The sequence below is a fragment of the Astyanax mexicanus genome, chromosome 19 (assembly GCF_023375975.1).
Source record: "Astyanax mexicanus isolate ESR-SI-001 chromosome 19, AstMex3_surface, whole genome shotgun sequence".
In the NCBI taxonomy this organism is placed as follows: domain Eukaryota; kingdom Metazoa; phylum Chordata; class Actinopteri; order Characiformes; family Acestrorhamphidae; genus Astyanax; species Astyanax mexicanus.
In genome coordinates this window covers 19,438,227-19,461,786 of record NC_064426.1, presented here as the reverse complement: position 1 = coordinate 19,461,786, position 23,560 = coordinate 19,438,227, and the positions used below count along the sequence as shown (strand labels likewise).

Here is a 23,560-nt window from a genome sequence, read left to right as displayed (position 1 = left end):
GTGAAAAAGTGAAAAACATTTTAAAAAGCACAGTGAAAATACAGAAAACAGAATGCAATAATTTGAACTCATAGACCCATATTGTATTCACAATAAACCACATGACATTGAAAGTGTGACATTTTACCATTAAAAAAGGATTTTTTTTTTTCCAAAAATCGTCAGAGTGCCTTTTAATCTGGTGTTAGGTTTTTAATCAGGTTGTAAGGAGCAGTAAAGCCACTCCACTGAAGAACAGCATTATACAGGAGTTTCAGTTTAGTTTTCCAGCAGTTTTAGCATTAGCTGCTTACAGTGCTAAGCGCTAGGTCTTTAGACGTTCAGAAGTGAGTATTATCAATCTGTAGCCTGCTGATAACCCCAGATAGCAATGCTGGAGCAGTATTAGCATTAGCCGCTAACCACAGCGCTAGCTCTTTTGCTGTTCAGAGGTGACTATATTGGATTCTAGTCTGCGTGTGTACTATGTTAAAACAAGCTAACATTACATGGGACGAACCGCTAGCTAATAGTGCCCTGACTTACTAGTACACTCAGGGTTCCTCAGTGTAGCGCTGTCGGGTGTCATTAGCTGCTAACCACTAATGGTTAGTTGCTAATTCTATTGCTCCAGCTCACTGTAAGTAAACGGAAGCGCTTTACTCACCTAGATAAACAATGTTCAGGAGAGAAATCTGTGTAGGTAAAAGTCCAGCGCTCATTTCACTGAAAGAAATTTTTTTTTAATAAGTAAAGTTTTGTTTAATTCGGCGGCCCCCAGCGGCGAGACCTGCTAAATTACAAGAGTCCACCTTATTCAGTTTAAAATACCCTATATTAAATGTAAAATAAATAAACTTAAGCTTTTGTTTTCATAATAACACCTCTTAACCTGATATTGGAGGCTGATAATGTGTGTAAAAATGTGTATTTTTGAATCGCAGGGTTTATTTATTTTTGGGACCGTGTCTTCTTGTCTGCGCCACCTATTGGGGACATGGCATTTCTTCACTGTGCCTCTATGGGATCCATCGTCCCCCAGTGGTGTATAATGACATTGCATTTGATTTGTATTTGGTTTAAAGGCGCTGCATCGTTGCTAGGTAACCTGCATCTGGCGGAGTAATACATGGAGAGCTTCGGTTACAGTGCATTATCGGCTGATAATGTCACTCATAAAACGCCTCTTAGCCAATCATATTGCAGGGTCTGAACTAACTGTGGTATGATAAATCTTATACCATTGAAAAGTCTGTTAATTTCTCTTTTAAATGGAGCCACGTTTGTGAGGAGCATTTATGGGTGGGGAGCAGTCATTGCCAAACAAATTATATTACACATAACTGGATATAAAAAGAACATTTTAGAGAGGCAGAGTCTATCAGAAGCAAGGATAGGCAAGAGAGAAGGTTCACCTATCTGCAAACATAAATCCCCAAAAACTATGGAAAGGTTTCAGAAAAATGTTTCTGAACATATAATTGTGAAGACTTCCACTCTATTGTCTAGTCCACCATCTACAATACATAACATCATCAAAATATTCAGAAAAACTGGAGAAATACATATTTGCTAGGGACAAGGCCATTGGACAATATTGGATGCTGGTGATCTTCAGGCCCTCAGGCAGCACTGCATTAAAAACAGGCATGATTCTGTACTGGAAATCACTGCATCAGTTCAGGAACATTTCAAGTCACACAGCTCTGCAGTTCACAAATGTCAGTTAAAGAAAAAGCAATAAATCAACAAGACCCAGAAACAGTGCCATTTTCTCTAATTTGACCACAGAACAGTTTTTCATTTTGTCTTAGTCATTTTAAATGAGCTTTGGACCATAGAATTCAACAGAAGAATAATTCCAAAAATAGTCAGTGGTCAGTGAGAGTGTCTACCTGTAATTAACTTTATATAGCATTAGAATAAATCCAAATAAACAAAAAGTCAGTGAGTGTCTACATGTAAAACTCTATATAACATTAGTCAGTGGTCAGGACGTTTTGTTGGGCAGTGAGGTTATTGATTTGCTAATTAGAAGAACACAGGTCTGGGTGCTGAGCTTCTCTGTGATCTCCAGACACTGCATGGATTTATTCAGTTGGACCAGCCGCGCATCTGATTTACTTTAATTACAGACTGATTAGGTAAAGTTGATGTTGGATGGGTACCTGTAATAATGGTGTTACTCCAGGAGAAACTGTAAGAAACTGACATACATGTTTTTGGACATTGACATTTTGCAATGCATCATTAGCCCTAATAACTCTTTGAGAGTAGACACAGCAAAACTGCCAGTCTAATATGTTTTGATCATAAAAACTTTCATTGGTGTGAAAGCATCCACAGATCAAAGCTCTGACTGCCCCATATGGCTTTTAGGAAACTTTAAAATGTGGCCTCTGTTCCTCATTTAGGCTGAGGAATTCAGTTTCCCTGATCCTGTCTGAACATTGGATCCTCTAAAGGCACACTATGCTTCTTTTGGATGGTTTTCTTAAGCAGCTCCCCCTACAGGCTGAGAGTGAATGTTCACTTTTGTAAAGATGCACTGCTGTTTCTCCGGTTCCTCCCCTTAGCCATACGTGATTGTTTTGAGCATAGCAGACCGGTGAATGTAAGGAAAGGGGGGTTGTTCATTGCATGTTTGAAGTAAAACACTATAAAAAAAATCTAATCATTCTAGGGTAATGCTATCCTAGGCAGACAAACTTGTTTCGTGAGTATTATGTCAAGTCAAGTCAAGTCAAGTAGTTTTATTGTCAATACTGCATATGTACAGAACATACAGAGAATTGAAATTACGTTACCCTCCTTCCCAAATTACAGCAAGTACAGAAAATAGATATATAATATAAAAGAATAGGAGACACTATATGTACAATACAACAAGGACACAGTAGACATACGTGAGACAGAAGACAATAGTGCAATAGTGATAGGGAGTGAAAATAGATATATAATATAAAGAATGGAAGACACTATATGTACAATACACAAATATACATATGTAAGACAGAAGACAATAGTGCAATAGTGATAGGGGGTGATTAAGATGGGATGACAGTACAAGTATAAACAGAACCCATATAAAACAGTAGTGCAATTGGTATATTAATAGCTTAAGGCTGGTAAGGTGAATGAGTGCATAAAGTTCTTAAAGTTCACAGTTTATGGGGAGTTAAAGTGGGTATGACAGTGCGAGTATAAGCAGTAGTGCAGATATGGGATGTGTAGTGCATGTCCGTTTTAAAAAGTTCCAGTACTGTGTGTGTAGTAGTACAAACTTTCAGTACTGTGTGTAGTAGTACAGACTTTCAGCACTGTGTGTAGTAGTACAGACTTTCAGCACTGTGTGTAGTAGTACAAACTTTCAGTACTGTGTGTAGTAGTACAGACTTTCAGCACTGTGTGTAGTAGTACAGACTTTCAGCACTGTGTGTAGTAGTACAAACTTTCAGTACTGTGTGTAGTAGTACAGACTTTCAGCATTGTGTGTAGTAGTACAGACTTTCAGCACTGTGTGTAGTAGTACAGACTTTCAGCACTGTGTGTAGTAGTACAGACTTTCAGCATTGTGTGTAGTAGTACAGACTTTCAGCACTGTGTGTAGTAGTACAGACTTTCAGCACTGTGTGTAGTAGTACAGACTTTCAGCATTGTGTGTAGTAGTACAGACTTTCAGCACTGTGTGTGTAGTAGTACAGACTTTCAGCACTGTGTGGTTGGGGGGGGGGGTTGGGGTCAGGATGCTGAGTAAGTGTGCGCTGGGGGCAGGACGTTATGGTTACCAAACATGACTAGGTGTTGTACTGATATAGTCCTGCAAACAGTTTTAAAGAGTCAATAATCAAACCACATTTTTTTTCCTAAATAGCTGAAATGTGTTTCTTTGCAGTTGTGAAACATACCTCTCCTGCCCTGACTCTAAACCTATACATCACCCAGTGCCCCTCCCAAACTAACCCTCCCATATTTTTAACCTTTTTCAAATTTGAGCTGAGGGTGGAGTCAGCAAAAATCAGGGGGTTTAGTGCCCCTTTAAGGCAACCACTTTCTGTTGTTCTGCCTGGGTGTCTGTGCGGAACAATATGTGCGGAACATCCTGTGGCCACACGTGTTGCCTCTCATGGGAGGGACTCGAACTGGCATTTTTAACAGGATAATACTCACCCACACCTGCAAGGGTTTCTCAGGAATATCTCACCAATCAAGTATTATGGATTGCTGAAAAAATATGGTAATGCTAACTTTCATCATATCTCTTCTTTCTCCTTTAGGGTGCTTTTCTTACATTTCTATGCACTTTCCTCAGGATGCCTCCACTGATGAAGGTAGAGTGAACTTCCCCTTACTGAGCTGTTTATATTGACCTCTTCCAATATGCTTCCATTGTTATAAAATGGTCATACATCTTTTTCGCTGGACATTTCACTGGACATAGATTTTAAAATATGAGGCCCTTCTAATGTCGCAAATCCAATATACTGTATAAAATCCTATTTACTTGGATTCAATATACAATATACACTCACCGGCCACTTTATTAGGTACATCTGTCTAACTGCTCATTAACGCAAATGTTGAATCAGCCAATCACATGGCAGCTGAGTATATAAGAAACTGCTGATCTACTGGGATTTTCATGCACAACCATCTCTAGGGTTTACAGAGAATGCTCTGAAAAAGAGAAAATACCAGCGAGTGTGGGAGCAAATGCCTTGTTGATGCCAGAGGTCAGAGGAGAATGGCAAGAGTTATTCCAGCGATTGGACCGGCAACAGTAACTCAAGTAACCACTCATTACAACTGAGGTCTGCAGAAGAGTATCTCTGAACAAGAGCACAACACGTAGAACGAATCTTAAGGCGCATGGGCTACAGCAGCAAAAGATCACACTGGGTGCCACTCCTGTCAGCTAAGAACAGGAAACTGAGGCTACAGTTTGCACAGGCTCACCAAAATTAGACAATAGAAGATTGGAAAAACATTATCTGCTCTGATCCGCTCCTGCTGCAGCATTCGACTGGTTGGGTCAGAATTTGGCATCAACAAAATGAAAGCATGGATCCATCCTGCCTTGTATCAACAGCTGGTTCAGGCTGGTGGGGTGGTGAAATGGTGTGGGGATATTTTCCTGGCACGCTTTGGGCCCATTAGTAGCAATTGAGCATCGTGTCAACTCCACAGTCACCTGAGTATTGTTGCTGATCATCTCCATCCCTTTCTGATCACAGTCTACCAGTATCCTCTGATGCTACTTCCAGCAGGATAATGCTCCATGTCATAATGTGTGAATCATCTTAGACTGGTTTCTTGAACACGACAATGAGTTAGTTCACTGTACTGGAATGACCTCCACAGTAACAAGATCTCAATCCAATAGAGCACCTTTGGGATGTGGTGGAACGTTAGATTCACATCATGGATGTGCAGCCGACAAATCTGCAGCAACTGCGTGATGCTCTCATGTCAATATGGACCAAACTTGAATTTGTGGAACATTTCCAGTACCTTGTTGAATCTATGCCACGAAGGATTAAGGCAGTTCTGAAGACAAAAGTGGGTCCAACCCGGTCCTAGCAAGGTAATTAGGTAACTAATAAAGTGGCCGGTGAGTGTACAGTAACTACAGTAATAGTTAGTCCCTTTAGCTTGGACCCCCCAAATGCCTTAAACTGCCTTAAAGTCATGATGCATGACTTTAACAGTCTGTGCTAAATTCCACACACTGATAAGCCGTGTTTTCCAGTGAGTTAAGCAATAAGAAAGATGCTGATGGCTCTTACCTGTCCCTCACCTCTCGCCTCCTTCGGCGCTTCACCATTCACCATGCTGTCTTGTTAGCGATAGCTTGTCAGCTTTATCTCCAGGCCTGCAGTGTCCAGGGCTATTAGAGGCCCTGGCCCCCTCTTATCTCTCGGAGGGCCACTGTCTGACACAGTGAGGGACAGGCCGCTGAGATATGAGTCATTCCAAAGCCACTCACTGACGGAAAGCACACGTCTCCTATTTTCAGACAGCTCTGCTGCTCCTCTCCAAAAAAAACTGCACAATAATTACATCCCAGAAGTGCATATCAACACACAATGACCAATAGCTCAGACGTAATGAAGGCCGGAGAGAGAAAGAGACAGTTGGCGCACACTAAAAGAATCTAAGAGGAATTCTAGGCTTTCTCTCAATTATTTAACACAGATTTCACTAGAAATTGGAAGTGTTACTGTAAGTGTGGTTGGTGTTACATCATTAGTTCCTATTAGTGGAGCACCATTCAAAGTGATAAAAGAGTAAAATAGAAGGGTGCTCGGTTGCTATGGATCTAATTATTGCTAGGATGCTGATTTCTAGTTGCTGTGGGGCTGTAGATGGTAGCTAGGGTGTTGCTAAAAGGTTGCTGTTTCATCCCAGGTGGATAATTAAATGATGCAAGGAAGTTTGTATTGTGTAAATTGGCCCTATAAATTTCCAAATAACAAATTGCACTATAGAGGCCTGGCTGTCCATCAGCTAGCCATCATCTCCTAAATTTGCAGTGGTGTTGGGAACGTGGAACCTGGATAGCTAGAAGTTCTGTTTGGGATCTGACGACAGTTGGTTTAGAGTATGGAAGCCATGCAGCAAGTGCATCAATCCTTCCTTTGCTGTGGAGTGACACTGGTATAAAACAGCAGCAATCCACAGCAAAGGCATGTTTAATTCATTTAAAATGATGCACCCATACTCAAAGCCACCCATATTAGTGACAAGAAAGACACTAACAAGTCAGCGATAAGTTGCCTCTTATAGCAAGGCTTCCAACTGGCATTTTCAGCAGGAAAGTGCGCACCCATACACCCATACATGGTTTCCAAAAATATTTCAACACTTTGTTGGCCGGCCTGTTTTCCAAATTTCATGTCAACTTAAAAAAAACTAGAAGTATACAAAACCAACAGTCAAAACATGCTTTTTAGCACTATAAGGAGCACTTAACCTTAGAACATTAACGTTAAAATTAGTAACACCATCCCTAACGTTGGGTATACACTGTATGACAAGTTTTGGAACCCTTATTTTATTTTACAACACACAACATCACATAAAATAAAAAGGTACCATGGATGACCCTACAAAAAAGCAGAAAAATATTGGAAAATGAGGTAATCCTTAACAGTTAATGTCCAGCAAGAGAAATAAATCCGCTGGGAACCTGGTCTTTGGTCCACCCATTCCTGGGACATGTGAGCACCTGATTTAAACACACAAACACTAACATCAGGAAAATTACATCCATAAAAAATGTTATTGTAGTATGTAATATATTTTTATCACTAACATCGGTTGAAAATCAATGAACGCATGCCACTTGAAAAAAAAAGGGTAGAGAGAATCAACCAGAACAAGAATGACATCAGTGAGCTTCCCAAAGTTCCATGCAACTTAATCAGCAGCAACACAATGAAAATCACATCAAAAAAAAAAAAAGCTTGGGTGAAAATCACCTGGCGTTAGTGCTCTAGGGTTATAATTCTTTAATTTTCCCAAAAATCAACAGTGTGCCTTATAATCTGATGGGCCTTATGTATGAATTTTACCAGTCAGGTTGTAAGGAGATTGGAGCGGTATTAGCATTAGCTGCTCTTTTACCGTTCAGAGGTGAGTATATTGGACTCTAGCCTGCATGTTCATTGTGTTAAAACAAGCTATGAGGGAAGAACCACAAGCTGATAGTGCCCTGGCTTACTGAAACATTCATTATTCCTCAGTGTTACGCTGGCTAAATGCTTATAACCGCTGTTGAAAATATTGGAAATCTAAGCTTACTGTAAATAAGTGAAAGCGCTTTATTCACCCAAATAAACAGTTTTCAGGAAAGAAATCTGCGTAGATTAACATCCAGCACTCGTTTGACTTTTCTTTTTTGCGCCTTATAATGTAGTGCGCCTTATGTATGAAAATAGATCGTAAATAGTCAGTAAAATATGGTACAAATATATTTATGAATTGTACGAAAAATATATCAAATTGAGTGTAACTCATCCCCTACAAAACTGCATGGTGCATTGTTCTAGTATGCATTGCTTGCACAGCCTGAAGAAAAGTATAGCTTCCTTTTCAACTGTATGAAATATGCCAGAGAACGTCTATAGAAGCCAAAGGAACTTTGGAAACAAGTGTGTGGACTGATGACAAAATCAAAATGCTGACACAGTTGCACCCACACATATACAAATACACTCAGACACAGCTTATCTGGTCCCTTTAGAGAAGTATTGCCAATAAAATCGGACTCTCTGGCTCAGACATGGGATAGAGAGGTATAAATCCCTCAGCACTGATGCGTAGATCCTTACAGCAATATTTTACAATCTAGTAGAAAGTTTCCCTAAGCAGTACAGAGAGTTACTCCAACAAAAGTAAGATAAACTCTATTTGGTATCCTTGATTTCAGAAGAAACAACTTACTAGCAAGTGTGCTAATACTATAATTTCTGGACGGTCCATATAGTGCATATTGGAAGAAAAAAGAAAATCTGAGATTTTACTCTTTCAGCTAATAAATATTGTGACTTTCCTACTGGTCTAAGAATGGCCTTCCAAAAGTTCTAGTGATATTTATTCCCCAGTGGTGTAGATTGATTGCGCCTCAGAGCTTTAAATCTGTCCACACTGCGTCATCTTTAAACCCTTCCAGCTCATCTCAGGCCGCGTCCAAGATCCGTGCGAGAAAAATGAGCTTGGACATGCGAGTTTGCTAAAAATAGCTTCTTGGAGTCCACCATCGATTTAGAGTCAGCTCAAAGAATCGTGCATAAATTGACGAGCGTCACTCATTCCACTGATGGAGACCAGCCTGGAATGTTCAATGTCTTACAAGCTGAAGACGAATGTTTGCCTGCCCTTTTCTACAGCTACTGAACTAAATCCATTGGTCAGTTTGTCCAGTGTTTTATCTGAATACTTCACCGACCGGGTTTATAACCAGCTCCCAGGTGTTCTGCAGCCATGCAGTGATGTGTATAAATTGCAGGCGTTATGTACTGTGACATGGAGCCAGGACAGGAGACAGCTGTAGCGCTGGCCTCTTCCTGCTGCAGGACAGTAATTGAACAGCTGCCCATGCTGTTAATGAGGTGGGAACTGCTACCAACCTCCAGCCACCAATTCCCGCACAATTAGAGCTTCATTAAGTGGCTCGAGCTGGACGTGCAGCAGAGCTGAGCTGCTTCCTGTGAACTAATGCACAGCCAGTAAAAATGGCTTAAACATCATTTTCCTGTAAGGATCACTAATACACACCAAACTATGAATGAATCAGATATTAGAGTTAGAGATATTAGAATGGTACGGAGGCTACAGATTAGACTAAGACTAGGCTGACAGGCCCCATTCATACCATGAGCCCTATTTTAGCGATCTGTAGTGCACCTGTCAATTGTGGATTATGCATCTTGCTATAGCAACAACCTCCAGCAACCTCCAGAGGGCAGGAGTGAAGTTATCACAATGTAATGTTCACAGAAAAATTCAGGAACAAAAAAATAAATAAATTACAGAAGCCACTAATTAGCAAGAAGAATAGGAAGGCAAGGCTGGAATTTGCCAAAAAGTATTGAGACAAGCCTTAAAGAAAGACGCAACCAAACTGACTGGGAGATCGTTCATCATATAACAAGAAAATGACACAAAACACACTGCCAAAACAACAAAGTTTATCAGGGGCAAGAATTGGAAGGTTTTAGGCTGAGCTAGTGAATCTTCAGACACTTTAGACCGTATAGAGCATCTATTTTAAGTGCTACAAACTATGAATGAACCAGAAATTAGAGTTAGAGATATTAGAATTAATTAGAGCCTAATTATGTTTAAACCTTGATTCAAAAGACTTATTAATAGAAAATTTATATTGATGCTACAGATTAGTCAAAGACATGGCTGACAGGCCCTATTCATACCTGGGGCCCTATTTTAACGATCCATAGTGAATTGGTGAATTGTGGATCGTGCAGCTTGATTTAGGGCGTGTCGGTGTGTCTTTGGTATCGTGAGGGTGCAAAAAGTAATGCGCAAAAAGCATGAACTAATTCTCTTTTAATTAATCATGGGTGTGTTTTGGGCATAATTTGAAATAAATCAATCAGTGTGTCACTGGTCATTCCCTTTAAGAGCCACGTGTGCTCTGACTTTGACATGTTCGTATCTTAACAGCCTGGCGCTTTGTGCATCTCAGCAGAGAATACTGTCCTGCATGTTCACGCTGTGAAGATAAACCAGCAGCTCATTTATGGAAACAGAATGTTTTTTATTCTTTATTCTATTTAATGTTGAGTTATAAACAAGAATGGACTCTGATGATTGACTGTTGTCTAGGTTTATTTCAGTCAGTGGAGCACCTGTATTTTTCACTGCCAAAATAGCAACACGCCAGAAATTTACCTGAACACACCTCCACACTTCCAGACCACCACATCCATCAGTGTAGATTTATTCCTAAACTCCATTGCTATTTTAACGGCGCAGGTGCAAGGCATGAAAATAGACTGTTGATGGGGTGCTGACTGAGCACACTACAATACCAAGCGAATGGTTAAAGGTGATGCTCGATAAAGGTGAGACTAGGTGCCTCCTCTGGATTTGGCAAGAGAACTCTGTGCAAAGAAAACTGGAAGACTCTTACAAGCATCCCTCCTCCAGAGGAAATGATGTGAGAAATCTGATCACAAGTGGTAACCACAGACACCTTTTAAATGCCAGGTGTAGTCCAAAATCTGAACCATGATTCATGTTTTTAGTTACATAAGCTCTTTTCCAAAAACCTAGGCTGCAGGCAAGGTGGGTAGGAAGGTTTGGCCATTTTCCACTACTTTCCAATTTCTACCCAATTCCTGACATTCTGTTTTTTTCCCATCATCACCTAGTATTGGAACACAGTATTGGAACATGTGATTTTGTGTGTGTGTTTTTTCCAGGTGTGTCCTGTTACATGGATTATTCAAACAACAAATAGCGCTGAATGTCTATGCTAATATTAAGGAGAAAAACCACCGAGCTGTCTATGGTTGAAAAATTTTAATTTTTAATTCTAGTAGTTGGGTATATTCCCACTCGTCTTTGTTTTCCAGTTGTGAGGTATAATTTGGCTCTCCTGCTGCAAAACTTACCCTTCACCCTACACCATGTTCATGTGTCCACGGTAAGACAGACATTCTACAAATGGAGAAAATTCAGCACTGTTCAGCACTCTCCCTTGGTGTGGTCGTCCTGTAAAGATGACTGCAAGAGCACAGCACAGAATGTCCAAAAAAACGTTGCTGCACATTTGAAGTTTGCAAAAGAGCACCTTGATGCACAGCACTACTGGCAAAATATACTTTGGATAGATTAAATGAAAAGCTGAAATTAAATAGGAGTAACGAGGCTTTTTTTATGTAAGGAGTAGAAAGTTCAGATTATTGTGTGTAAATGTAAGAAATAGAATTTTAAAAAATTGTCTGAAGAAAAAATTCTCAAGTAAAGTATAGATGACCAACATTTCTACTTAAGTAGGGTAACAAAGTATTTGTACTTTGTACTTGACACCTCTGATGCTGTCTCAAATACTATCAAATAATATGTATAAAAAAGTGTCGATTGGGTAAATGCAATTGAAACAGTGTTTTTTTCAGTCTGATACAATAAACCAGTCAGAGCCCCTGTATCACATAAAGCTAAATTCTATAGAACTGGAAATAAGGTTTACATTTCTGTTTGGAGCAGAGATATGCAGATTGTTTGTGTAAAAATGTTATGCATCTTCTTAAATCCATATAAATTTAATTAGAAAAATCAATGTGTGTTAGACAGTGCCCTACTCTCCCCTGTTGAATACAGCAGTGTTTAAACAGAAGACCTCTGTATGACCTTTATCCAGAAAGAAAACAGCATTAGCCCTCTCTGAACAATTCTGTAAAATCCTTTAATAAAAGAAGCTCATATACCATCCTCGCTTTCTGACTGTCATCTTCACGCCTGTCCATCTCTCACAACTCTGTTTATTGCGCTCAGTGCTGTTGCTAAGCAACTTGATGTGGAAGTTAGATGGAAACCGAGACAAGACAGGGATGATCTCTGCAGTTCCGCAGATCTCACTGGATTACAGCTCTTCTGTCACCAAAACACGGAGAGGGCTGAGTGTCAGAGCTGACATCACAGAGTCAAAGCAGAAGGAAATCATCTGCTGTGAGATTACAGTTATTATTCCTCACATCTCCACTGTCTCAGACATCTATTCTAACTCCATGCTGCCATCGTGTGGTGCTGTGTAATTATGATCCTTTTCAATGGGTGTGGTGACCTTGGGAAATAAGAAGGGGGTCGTATTTAAATAAGTAAGAAGGTATAATACATGTATGTTGTTATTATTTTTTATTTAGTATGTTGCATGTTAAAGGTCCATTACCCTACATTTCCTTGTATTTTTTTCTGAGCTCCGTTATTTTAATTTTAGAACATTTGTTTTGATTTGTGTATATTCTACAGCTCTGTAAAAAAGAGACCATTTAATCCCTTGATTTACCCAAATTAAAAACCTCTGTAATATAATTAAGGCCATCAAACCAAGCTGAACTGCTTGAATTTTTGCACCAGGATTGGAATAAGGTTATTCAAAAGCATTGTGTAAGACTGGAGGAGGAGAACATGCCAAGATGCATGAAAACTGTAATTAAAATCAGGGTTATTGAAACAAATATTGATTTCTGAACTCTTAAAACTTTATGAATATGATCTTGTTTTCTTTGCATTATTTGAGGTCTGAAAGCTCTGCGTCTTTTTTGTTATTTCATCCATTTCTCATTTTCTGCAAATAAATGCTCTAAATGACAATATTTCTATTTGGAATTTGGGAGAAATGTCAGTAGTTTATAGAATAAAACAACAATGTTCATTTATAAATACCTATAAATAGCAAAATCAGAGAAACTGATTCAGGTCCCTTTTTTTTCCAGAGCTGTATATACATACTGTATTCTTGCTGTCCAAAGAAAACATGTGTCTTCATAAAGATTTGATTAATGAACAATCAGCATGTTAACAATATTTTGGAGTTTGGAGTCAAATTCAGTGTTTTTTCATCATTTTAAAATGTTTTACATTGTAGATTAATACTAACATCATACAAACTATTAATAAAAACACATGGAATTATTTAGTAAACAAAAAAATGTTAAACAAGCCAGAATGTGTTTCTTGCTTAGATAGAGACATCTTGGCTGGATTTTCTCAGTCAGCTTCATGAGGTAGAGTCACTTGGAATGGCTTTCAGTTAACAGCTTTGCTGAACTTATTAATAGTTAATTTCTTGTCTCCTAATGTGTTTGAGATCATCAGTTGTAAAGTAGTGAAGAGAGTTACAGGTATACAAGGTGAATAGCCCTATAAGAGTAATGTTCTAATCCATAGTATGGCAAAATCCTATCCACTAAGTAAAAAAAAAAAGACTTGAAAGTTTTCAAAAACTTACTAAAAAAGGATCCTCAAGTGCAGTTGCAAAGACCTTTAAAATGTTCTGATGAAACTGGCTCTCATCATTACATTTTACATTACATTACATTACATTTGGCAGACGCTTTTGTCCAAAGCGACTTACAATAGTCAAGTACAATGTAAAATAAGTTTCAAGGTAAAACATCTTTGGATAGGGATAAAAGGAGGACAAGGGGAGTAATAGGATAGAGGAGTGAAGGAGAGGAAGAAGGAAATGAGGTTAGAAGTAGTTAGTGTGTTAGAGGTGTTAAGAGAGTAAGTGCTCTTTGAAGAGTTCTGTCTTCAGGAGTTTCTTAAAGATAGCGAGAGATTCTCCTGATCTGGTAGTGGAAGGTAGTTTGTTCCACCATTGGGGAACTCTGTATGAGAACAGTCTGGATTGCTTTGTGTGAGTTTTTGGCAAAGCGGACCATCCCAGAAAAGGAAGACCAAGAGCTACCTCTGTTACTCACAATAAGTTAATCAGAGTAACCAGCCTCAGAAACTGCAAGTTGCTAGCACCATAGATAAGAACAGCTAAATGCGTCTCAAAGAATTTTGGTTTATTTAACACCGTGGCTGGAGCAGTATTAGCATTAGCCGTTAACAGCACTAAGCGCTAGCTCTTTCTTCATTCAGAGGTGAGTATATTGGACTGTAGTCTGCGTGTTTACCGTGTTAAAACAAGCTACATGGGACAAACCGCTAGCTGATAGCGCCCTGGCTTACCGGAACACTCAAGGTTCCTCAGTGTAGCACTGTTGGGCAACATTTACTAGCGCTAAACACTGCTAACTTCCAAATTTCCTTTGGGATAAATAAAGTATCTATCTATCTATCTATCTATCTATCTATCTATCTATCTATCTATCTATCTATCTATCTATCTATCTATCTATCTATCTATCTATCTATCTATCTATCTATCTATCTATCTATCTATCTATCTATCTATCTATCTATCTATCTATCTATCCGCTAAAAGCACTGTTAAAAATACTGGAAATCTAAGCTAACTGTAAATAAATGGAAGCACTTTACTCACCCAAATAAACAGTTTTTAGGATAGAAATCTGTGTAGATTAACATCCAGCACTCATTTGACACTGTTTTTTTAAGAATTGCAGTTTTGTTTACTCAGGCAACATTAGAAGGGAAACATGGCCACACCCTTGTTCCTTACTACTGTTGCATAAAATGCCTCTTATATCACTATAAATCACTATTTTTAGTATAAATGTCCTTTGTGTTTATTCTAATAATAGTGTTTCAGTGAGTAATTAATTACTTACTGTCCTGATAAGAAGCTTGTTAATTGAATTTTAACAGAAGGCTACATTTTTGCACAATATTCTCTGTCACTCTTTTAATCCCTCTCTCTTTCTACATAAATAATGGTAATGGTGAGAGGTCTGCATGTATAGAAGAATGCAGAACAAAAAAGTAGTGAAAGTACACAGACAGGACTTTTATAAAGATTTAGATACTAATAGAGAGGAGGTATCCCAGGTATTCCAGAGGGTCTGGCAAAAATAGATCCATTACCCTGAGGCTACCAATGTACATGATTACCTGTCAATTGAAGCCAGTCTAAATCTCAGAATCGGGAGGAGATTTAATTCAGTCAATATCAGGATACGTGAGGAAATGTAGGAACTTTTGGATGGAGCTCAGTGTGGTAATTAGAGACCAGGCCATGCAGAGCTTTATATGTAATGAGAAGCAGGTTACATTGAGGAGTGTCTGAAAAAAGGTAGCTAATGAAGACTCTGGAGGACTGGGGAGACACATCTGCACTGAGCTGACCAGCTAAAAGTGTCTAAAATTGATTAACATGCCAGTCAGCTCAATCAGCTATATAGAGTTTTTTTTTTTAAATAAAGTACCATATTTTTCTCACTATAAGGTGCACTTAAAATGATTTAATTTTCCAAAATTGTCAGTGCGCCTTATAATCCAGTGAGTCTTATGTATAAAACCTACCAGTCAGGTTGCAAGAAGCAGTAAAGCTACTCTGCTGAAGTACAGTGTTATACAGGAGTTTCAATTTAGTTTCTCCAACATTGAAGCTGAAGCAGTATTAGCATTTGCCACTAACCACAGAGCTAAGAGTAAGCTCTTTCGCTGTTGGCCGCTAATGTTTCTGCACCCAGCCTTGGAGGAAATCTGGAAATCTAAGCTTACTGTAAGCTTACGCTGCGCTCCTCCAATGAACGTCGCCTCGCTTTGCCAAACATTCACACAAAGCAATCCAGACTGTTCTCATACAGAGTTCCCCAATGGTGGAACAAACTACCTTCCACTACCAGATCAGGAGAATCTCTCGCTATCTTTAATAAACTTCTGAAGACAGAGCTCTTCAAAGAGCATTTACTCTCCTAACACCTCTAACACACTAACTACTTCTAACCTCATTTCCTTCTTCCCCTCCTTCACTCCTCTATCCTATTATTCCCCTTTGACCTCCTTTTATCCCTATCCAAAGATGTTTTACCTTTAAACTTATTTTACATTGTACTTAACTATTGTAAGTCGCTTTGGACAAAAGCGTCTGCCAAATGTAATGTAATGTAATGTAATGTAAATAAATGGAACCGCTTTACTCACCCAAATGAACAGTTTTCAGGAGAGAAATCTGTGTAGATTAACTAGTTCTCATTTGACTTTCTTTACTTAACTTAGCTCAGCTTTACTTAGTTTCTTAGTTACTAAGTTTTCCATCCCGTAAGGTAATATCAAAAAGATACTTTTGAAACAAAGCTACATGATCCAAATTTTATATTGGTACTTTTATAATTCAACCACCTAGCAACCTCTGAACTACACCATAGCAACCACCATGGATACCATAGCAACACCTTAGCAACCACCTAGAAACCATTAACATCCAGCAGGTTTTTCTAACACATCCAGGTGGAAAGAGTGTTTTATTAAACCAATTATTAACCTAAAGTAAAAAATCTGCAGCACCTTCTCATTCAATATTTCTCTTATTTTCCCCTAAATTGTAAATTAAACCTTAAGTCATCCAGACTATGAAGGAACACATAAAGAATCATGTAGTAACTTAAGAGTGTTAAACAAACCAAAACACTCTGTAAAGCATTTAGGTGCTCTTATCTGGGGTTAAGCTGTTAACTTGCAGTTTCTGAGGCTGGGAACTCTGATGAACTTATCCTGTGCAACAGAGCAAACGTTTGGTCTTGTCTTGGGGCTGTCCTGATGAAAGCAAGTTTCATCTTAACATTTTTATGGTCTTTAAGACTGCACTTGAGAATACTTTCAATGTTCTTGAATTTCTTTACTTGAGCTGAGTAGTTTTTGCCATAATATGGATTAGAACATTAATAAAATAAAGCTATTCACTGTATACCAAACCTACCTCTTTACAACTTTACAACTGATGCTCTCAAACACATTAAGAGGCAAGAAATTCAAGTAATGAACTCTTGAAGTTCAGCACAGCTGTTAACTGAAAACCTTAATTCCAGGTGACTCTACCTCATAAAGCTGACTGAGAAAGTCCAGCCAAGATGTGCAAAGCTGTCATTTAAGCTTTCATATTTTGGTTTGTTTAAATTTTTTCTGTTTACTATAATAATTCCACATGTAGGTATATATTAATCTTAATAATGCGATTTGGCAGGTTAGTAGCACAAAAAGTATTGATGATCTTACTTATTTAGTATTGTGGTGTATTGTGGTTTGTTTGTTTTTTTAAGGAAGCTCATTAGTTGACATGTAACACACTTTTTGCGCTTAAAAGCACACCTTAAAAGAATGAAGCCAACTATGCCACAAGTGCAGAAATGTCAGCAGGGTATGTCACACACAGTTTAAACTCTACCTGAACCAGCAATATTAAAACACAGGGCATAATCAACTACACCAGAACACTCTTATACATATACAAACCGTTAGCATTGCTAAACTGTGGTTTAGCTAGAATAGTGGGCCAGTGATGCACCATGGGAGGAAGCACTGTGCCACCCTACTGCCCCTCCTACCTGCATTTACTTACAGTTTCTAGGAGTCCATACCTACAGACGCCAGAGTACTAACAAGAAGTTATGAACCATTGTTATACCATTGTACGGAAATGCGTAAATGTTTTCCAGAAAACATTACCACAGCACTTGCATTCAGTATCCACCATTTTTATTTATTTTTTGTTCCACATGTCAGTAGATTTTTCCTTTTTATTTTGCATTCCATTGAGGAATAATAGTGTACATCTTAAGCACTATCCGGACGGTAATAGTTTCTCAGTGGGTTCTGGTTTTTTTCTCTTCTATTGCCATCCGGAACGACCATATACATGTTTTTTTCATATGTCCTCTGAAAAAATTAAAGGCTAAAAAATTACAGGCTTACCTACTTCGCTGAACTCCGTGGTCATAAGGTAATTTTCGTCCTGTCCTGATGCACATCTCTGAGTTTCGTCACCTCACGTTTAATAAAATAATTATTTGTCCACTGCCACGCACCGTAATTACACTTTGGGCGTGCGTTTCCACAGAGACCCAAGTAAACACAACAGCGAGTGGAAATGGAGGAGCTACTGAACCAATTTCTCCTGTGAAAACGCAATGTCATGTGACCTAGAACGCCTACAATTGCAGTCTGGATGCAGGAGTTTTATCACTGAGTAGAAATGTGAAATATTTTTCACAGACATCCCCCTGATCCTGTCCAGATAGGGCATTAACCACACTTAAAACCTGATATATATTTGTATAGACAATACTATATATAATGTATGTTGCATACTGTTTACAGACATGTATAGATGACTGGGTTTTAACTGGGTTCTGATTCTTTGTTTTTATTGCCCATTTATTGGTATCCTGTTTACACTAATATGAACTATTCACAGCCGACCGGAAGGAGGAGAGTCCTCAGAAGGTAACACAACATCTTGGAGTCTGCAGTGTGTCCTGTTTTACAGTAAAACATGAGAATGTAATTGAATCAGTTACAAAACAGTACCAAACTAAACAAATCAGTCCTGAATGTCACATTATATATATACAATTTGGCAGCATAGCGTAAATCTCTATTGCACACTGTGTAATAGAGTAATTACTACCTCACCTGGTCTTTTTTGCACACTGCAAAATTTGCACACTGTCTTGTTATTTATTTATTATTCTTTGTCTGTATGGTGTTGTATTGTCTGTCTGCACTTTTGTACTGTTGCACTATTGTTCTGTCTACACTGTGTTTATGTGCACCATGGTCCTTGGAGGAACGTTGTTTCGTTTCACTGTGTACTCTGTATATAGCTGAAATGACAATAAAAACCACTTTGACTTTGACTTTGAAATCCTGTGGAAATTAAAGTAGCTTTAAAAAGCTAAACTAAATTATATAGAAACCTTTTGGCTGCTTACTAAAACAGTCATTGATGTTTCCGTTTTGTTAATTATTAAATAAAGCGGGGGAAGGTAAAAAGGCTCGATTCTGTTGGAATTAATTGGAAGAATCGGTGGAATTTGGGTGGATTCAGTGTTTTGACTGAACCGATTTAATCGCGAGTCGCTGCAGTTACTCGAGTCCCCCGACAGTCGCCGCTGTTTCCACGCGTTAAAATCGTCTACGGCAGAAGCGAAGCGTCGCTTTCCTCGGATTTTCAAACAGCACGGCTGATTTTCCTCGTTTTCTGTTCATGCATGCGGGTCGGACAAACACTCTGAATTCAGTCTGTTTGTGGACCTCTCCCGTGGCGAAGCGGGTCATGCTGTCCCGGCGAAGGTAATGAGCCGCAAAGCCCTCGGGTCTCGGCTTAGCAGCGCCCATAAACTGCAACGGAACTGGAATGATTGGCAGCCCAGGTGGGTACGCGCTACGCGGGCATGTGTTGTACGTAAGCTCGGGGATTCAGCAGGCCGCAGCTCCGCCGCTTTATTTAGACTCATAGCGTTTCCCTCCACGTGTGGTCGGGCGGGGGCGAGTTTGGGCTTTTCGGGTATAAAACACTCCTGTGCAACTTGTTTAGTTTAAAACTGCCTCCTTGTTGTTTTATCGGTTTTAAATAAACAAGGAGAAAGTCCGTCGTGTGGGGGAAGCGCCTGCTCCGTTTTGTCGCTAGGTAGCTTAGCTTAGCTTAGCTTTCGAGCTAACCTGTATCTAACGTTGTTTTCACAGCGCGGTGTTGTTTTTTTAAAGTAAACCAGTGAAACTGATGTTTATTTTATACAGAGTTGTTATTTTCTTTCAGAAATTAGCCGAGGAAGTTTTTTTAAACCATAGTTAGCAATAGCTCAGGTTAGCTGGGTTAGTGAGTGTAGTAAGACAAACCACCTTTGATTGAATATTGCTGAGGCCGCGTACTGACAACAGGCAGGTTCACCTCACTCACTCTATCCGTGTTTATTGTTCATTATTTAGAGTTATTAGGGGAAATCTACATTCCTCTAATATGTGGCTGGTTTATACACTGGGTTTGTTTCTGAGTTATTAAAGATCCAGCAGCGCTGCTTCTTCAAAACTCTTCTAACTTTATTTATCTGAGATTGTAGCTGATCATTAACTCAAAATAGCTAATATTAGAACGAGTTATGCTTCTTTAGTCAGTATGCTTATGAAACCCGTTCATTTCGTATAACTTTATAATAATGTTAAAAAAAAATGCTTAATTAATATTTAAACACAGGATATATAGAGTTAGCAAGAATGTCATTATAATAGTTAGCTAGCCAGTTAGCGTTTACTAGCTAACTACCAATTGCTAACTAGCTAAGCAACGTCTCCTTGGTTTCCTCACTTTTTTAATAAATTGGTTCTTTGATTTTAATAAGTAGTTTGCCCTATTTCAATAAATCGTTCCCCCAGTTTTATTGTCTCCTCAGTTTTAATAAATCGCTTCTTCAGTTTTAACTAATTGCTTCTTCCATTTAAATATTGTTCACTTTTAATATTCAGTTTTAATAAACCACTCTTTTCATTTTAATGTTCTCTCAATTTTAATATTCTCAGTATCTACTCAGTTTTAATAAATAGCGCCTTTCATTTTAATATTGTTCTCTTAGTTTCAATATTATTTCAGTTTTAAGTTTCCCTCAGATTTAATGAAATGTTCCTTTAGTTTTAATATGGTTTTCTCGGTTTAGTAAATCGTCCCCTCACTTTTTTTTGATGGAATTTAATTAAGCTTTTCTTCGGTTTCAATAAAGTACGCTCTCATTTTTAATCATTTGTTTTGGAAAAATGTTCCTTCACTTTTATTTTTGATTCCCTCAGTTTAGTGAACTGTTCCCTCGGTTTTAATAAGTGGCTCACTCATTTTTTAGTGAATCTTTGAATCAGTTTTATTGAATTGTTCCCTGAGTTTTAAATGTTTAGTGATTCGTTCCCATGATTTTAATGAATGAATCCCTCAGTTTTAGAACATAAAACGTCTGCTCTGTTGTAATAAATTGTTCCTTTAATTTATATTCTCTCTGTTTTAGTAAATTGTGCTCTGTTTTAAGGAATTACACTTGGTTTACTCAAGTTGATGGAACGAATGAGGTCTCATAAATTGTTTTCTCTATTTAATTGGTGCTCGTTAGGAATATAAAAATGATTTAGCGTTGTTTAATTTTTCAAATATTATAATAAGTATACATTAGTGAAGGCCTTAAAGAAGTATAAAGTTATTTGTTGCATTATTAAACTGGAAATAAGTTGTAATTGTGCAATATTACCTGAAAAAACTATTCATGTGTTAATAGGGCAACACTTAGAAGTGAGGTTTTGTCAACCACAGATTCTATAATGCTAAAGATTGTATTTGTTTCACATTTTATTGTGCAATATTAAGAGCAAGGAAATAAAATATCTTCTATTATTATCATAACACTCCGATTATACACCCCTGAAATAATTAGATAGTTCAGGTTCTTAAAGTTGTACTGAGGCCTTTAATATAATAAATGATCATAGTCAGCAGAACAGGTCACTTAAGGTCAATGCCCAAAACCAAGTTTGGCCTAGATAGACCCCCAGCAAATCCCCTCACAGCAAAGTTTAAACTTTTAGACTAAAATCATTCCAGAGGAGAAAAAAACCTGCTGATATTCCAAAGGGTAGCAAACTGCTTATTGGAAAACTGGAGGGAACAAAGGAGGAAAAGGTGTCTATAAACTCTTTCTGGTTTATGATCTTTTGTTGTTTGTTTACCTTCACCAGCTGACTTTAATGAAGGACTGATTTAAGCTAGATGTTGGAAGGGAACTGGGAATACTGGCCTTACTTCAGGCAAACACACAAAATATTTTATTTATCAGTTATAAATTTGTCTTTAGTAAATCTGCAATTCTCAGATTCAGTAGAGAGGTGAGTGTGGAAGTAAATTGAGATTATGATTTATTTAACAGTCTGTGATAATTGAGAGAAGTGTCGACGTGTGTGTGGTTGGCAAATTAACTGTAGTTTAGTGAAGTTATGCAATCGTGATGTGGCAAATGACAAAGCAGCTGGTGTGCCTTTTTAGTGTTAATCAGTTTAGTCCACCTGCAGAGCATGGTTTTCACTTTTTGTTCCAGCTTTTACACTCCTCATTCAGCTCACACAGAACTTTAGTTAATGTGCCTCAGGAGCAGAGAACTAAATGAATGGATTAAGCAGTGTCCTCCTAGGTGTCTAAATGTTATCGAAGAATGGTGTATCTCTTGATTCCAGTTTTAAAAACTGGCTATGGAAATTTTATAAGTTATTAACAAAGCACTTTCACTCTGGATAAGGGCATCTTCTAAATAAACTAAATGTAGATGTGTTTGGTCTATCCTACCTATTTAGAGAGACCAAGAGTGGTTATGTGCTTTGGGGCTCCTGTCCAATGATGGGACCTGAATGTATGCGTTGTTAATGAGGAAATATCTCATTGCTATATCATCCTTTAGAGACATTTTTTGCTTTTTTTTTTTACATTTACTTTTGTCAGTTTGCATGCAGTATGAATGCAGTAAATATGCTGTATTTTAGTTTTTTTAAGTTATTCCCTGAAATATTGTGATTATTATTTTAGGGTCATATTGTTAACCTCAATCATCCATCAATATAAAACAAATTATAACCTAAAATCCTAAAATTAAAATAAAACTTAAATTAAAACTAAAACGGTTTTAAGATTAGAAATGTTTGATTAGGAACATTGACTCACTTGAAATCTAAACTGATAAGTCTAGCTTACCATCATTCGATTCACTAGTCTGTACACTGTGTGTAGTAATGCCTTTGATGACCTTTTCCTGGTGCTTATAGCACTGTAGATTTAAAAATGAGCCGTGTGACGCCCACAATCAGGCCTTGCTTAAACTTTGGTAATTGACTTAACCCTGCCATGAGCACGCTTCGTCATTCAGTCCCAAGCTAGCCTTACAATCTGCTATCCAGTAACCTTTGGTTTGTCAGTTTTCCTTTTTATTTAAAGAACCATTCCACCAGACAAAAACATTTAAGCAGTTAATTAATTTGGTGACCTGTCATGATTCTGTATAAATAACCAATTTAAGAACCTTTTAAGAGTGTTGTGTAGACATAGACAAGTTTGAAAAAGACAAAGTAATGCTTTAAGAGAGAAGCACTGTCTGGGGATGTTTTTGTTTTTTTTTGGGATTGATCTTGCTGACTGTATGGTCTGCTGGATGTGTTTCAGAAGCGACAGTGTGTCAGCCAGCCAGGAAGGTGTGAAGTGCAGTGTCTCTAGAGACCACGGTTCAGCAGCTCTTTACGACCCTCCACAGTCTGACCAGCCTGGCACCCCACCTCTGCACAATGACACCTTCACTGCTGCTGTTGCACTGGAAGAAGGAGGTGTGTTCATTGACTTGATCCTCTACCTTTTTGTTTATTTATTTATGCTATTCTATATGTGTATTTTCAGTAGTTGGAGAAAAATGAACTTAAACCAAAGGTTAAAGATGCTTAAAGCATGCCTGAGGGTTTAGCGATTCATCTTTGTGATTGGCTGCTTTTGGCACGCTACCAGTTGACCTGCAGCAGGGGCGGGGAACTCTGTTTAAGCACAGTTTTTTTTTTGTGTGTATTTCCTGCTGAAGCACACCTAATAAAACTTACCTGTGGACTACAAGGTTTAATAGGTGTGTAAGGACAG

General features: G+C 38.3%; 1 protein-coding gene across 3 annotated transcripts in view; it reads left to right on the top strand.

Annotated features, from left to right (window-relative positions):
- Positions 1-19,041: 19,041 nt before the first annotated feature.
- Positions 19,042-23,560, top strand: part of smg1 (SMG1 nonsense mediated mRNA decay associated PI3K related kinase) — a 54,999-nt gene continuing 50,480 nt past the window's right edge. For all 3 annotated transcript variants that reach the window (XM_022674197.2, XM_022674204.2, XM_022674191.2), the window contains exons 1-2: positions 19,042-19,295; positions 23,102-23,259. In XM_022674197.2, the coding sequence (XP_022529918.2) occupies positions 19,219-19,295; positions 23,102-23,259 (235 nt within the window). In that variant the 5' untranslated portion in view covers positions 19,042-19,218. The remainder of the gene's footprint in view (positions 19,296-23,101; positions 23,260-23,560) is intronic.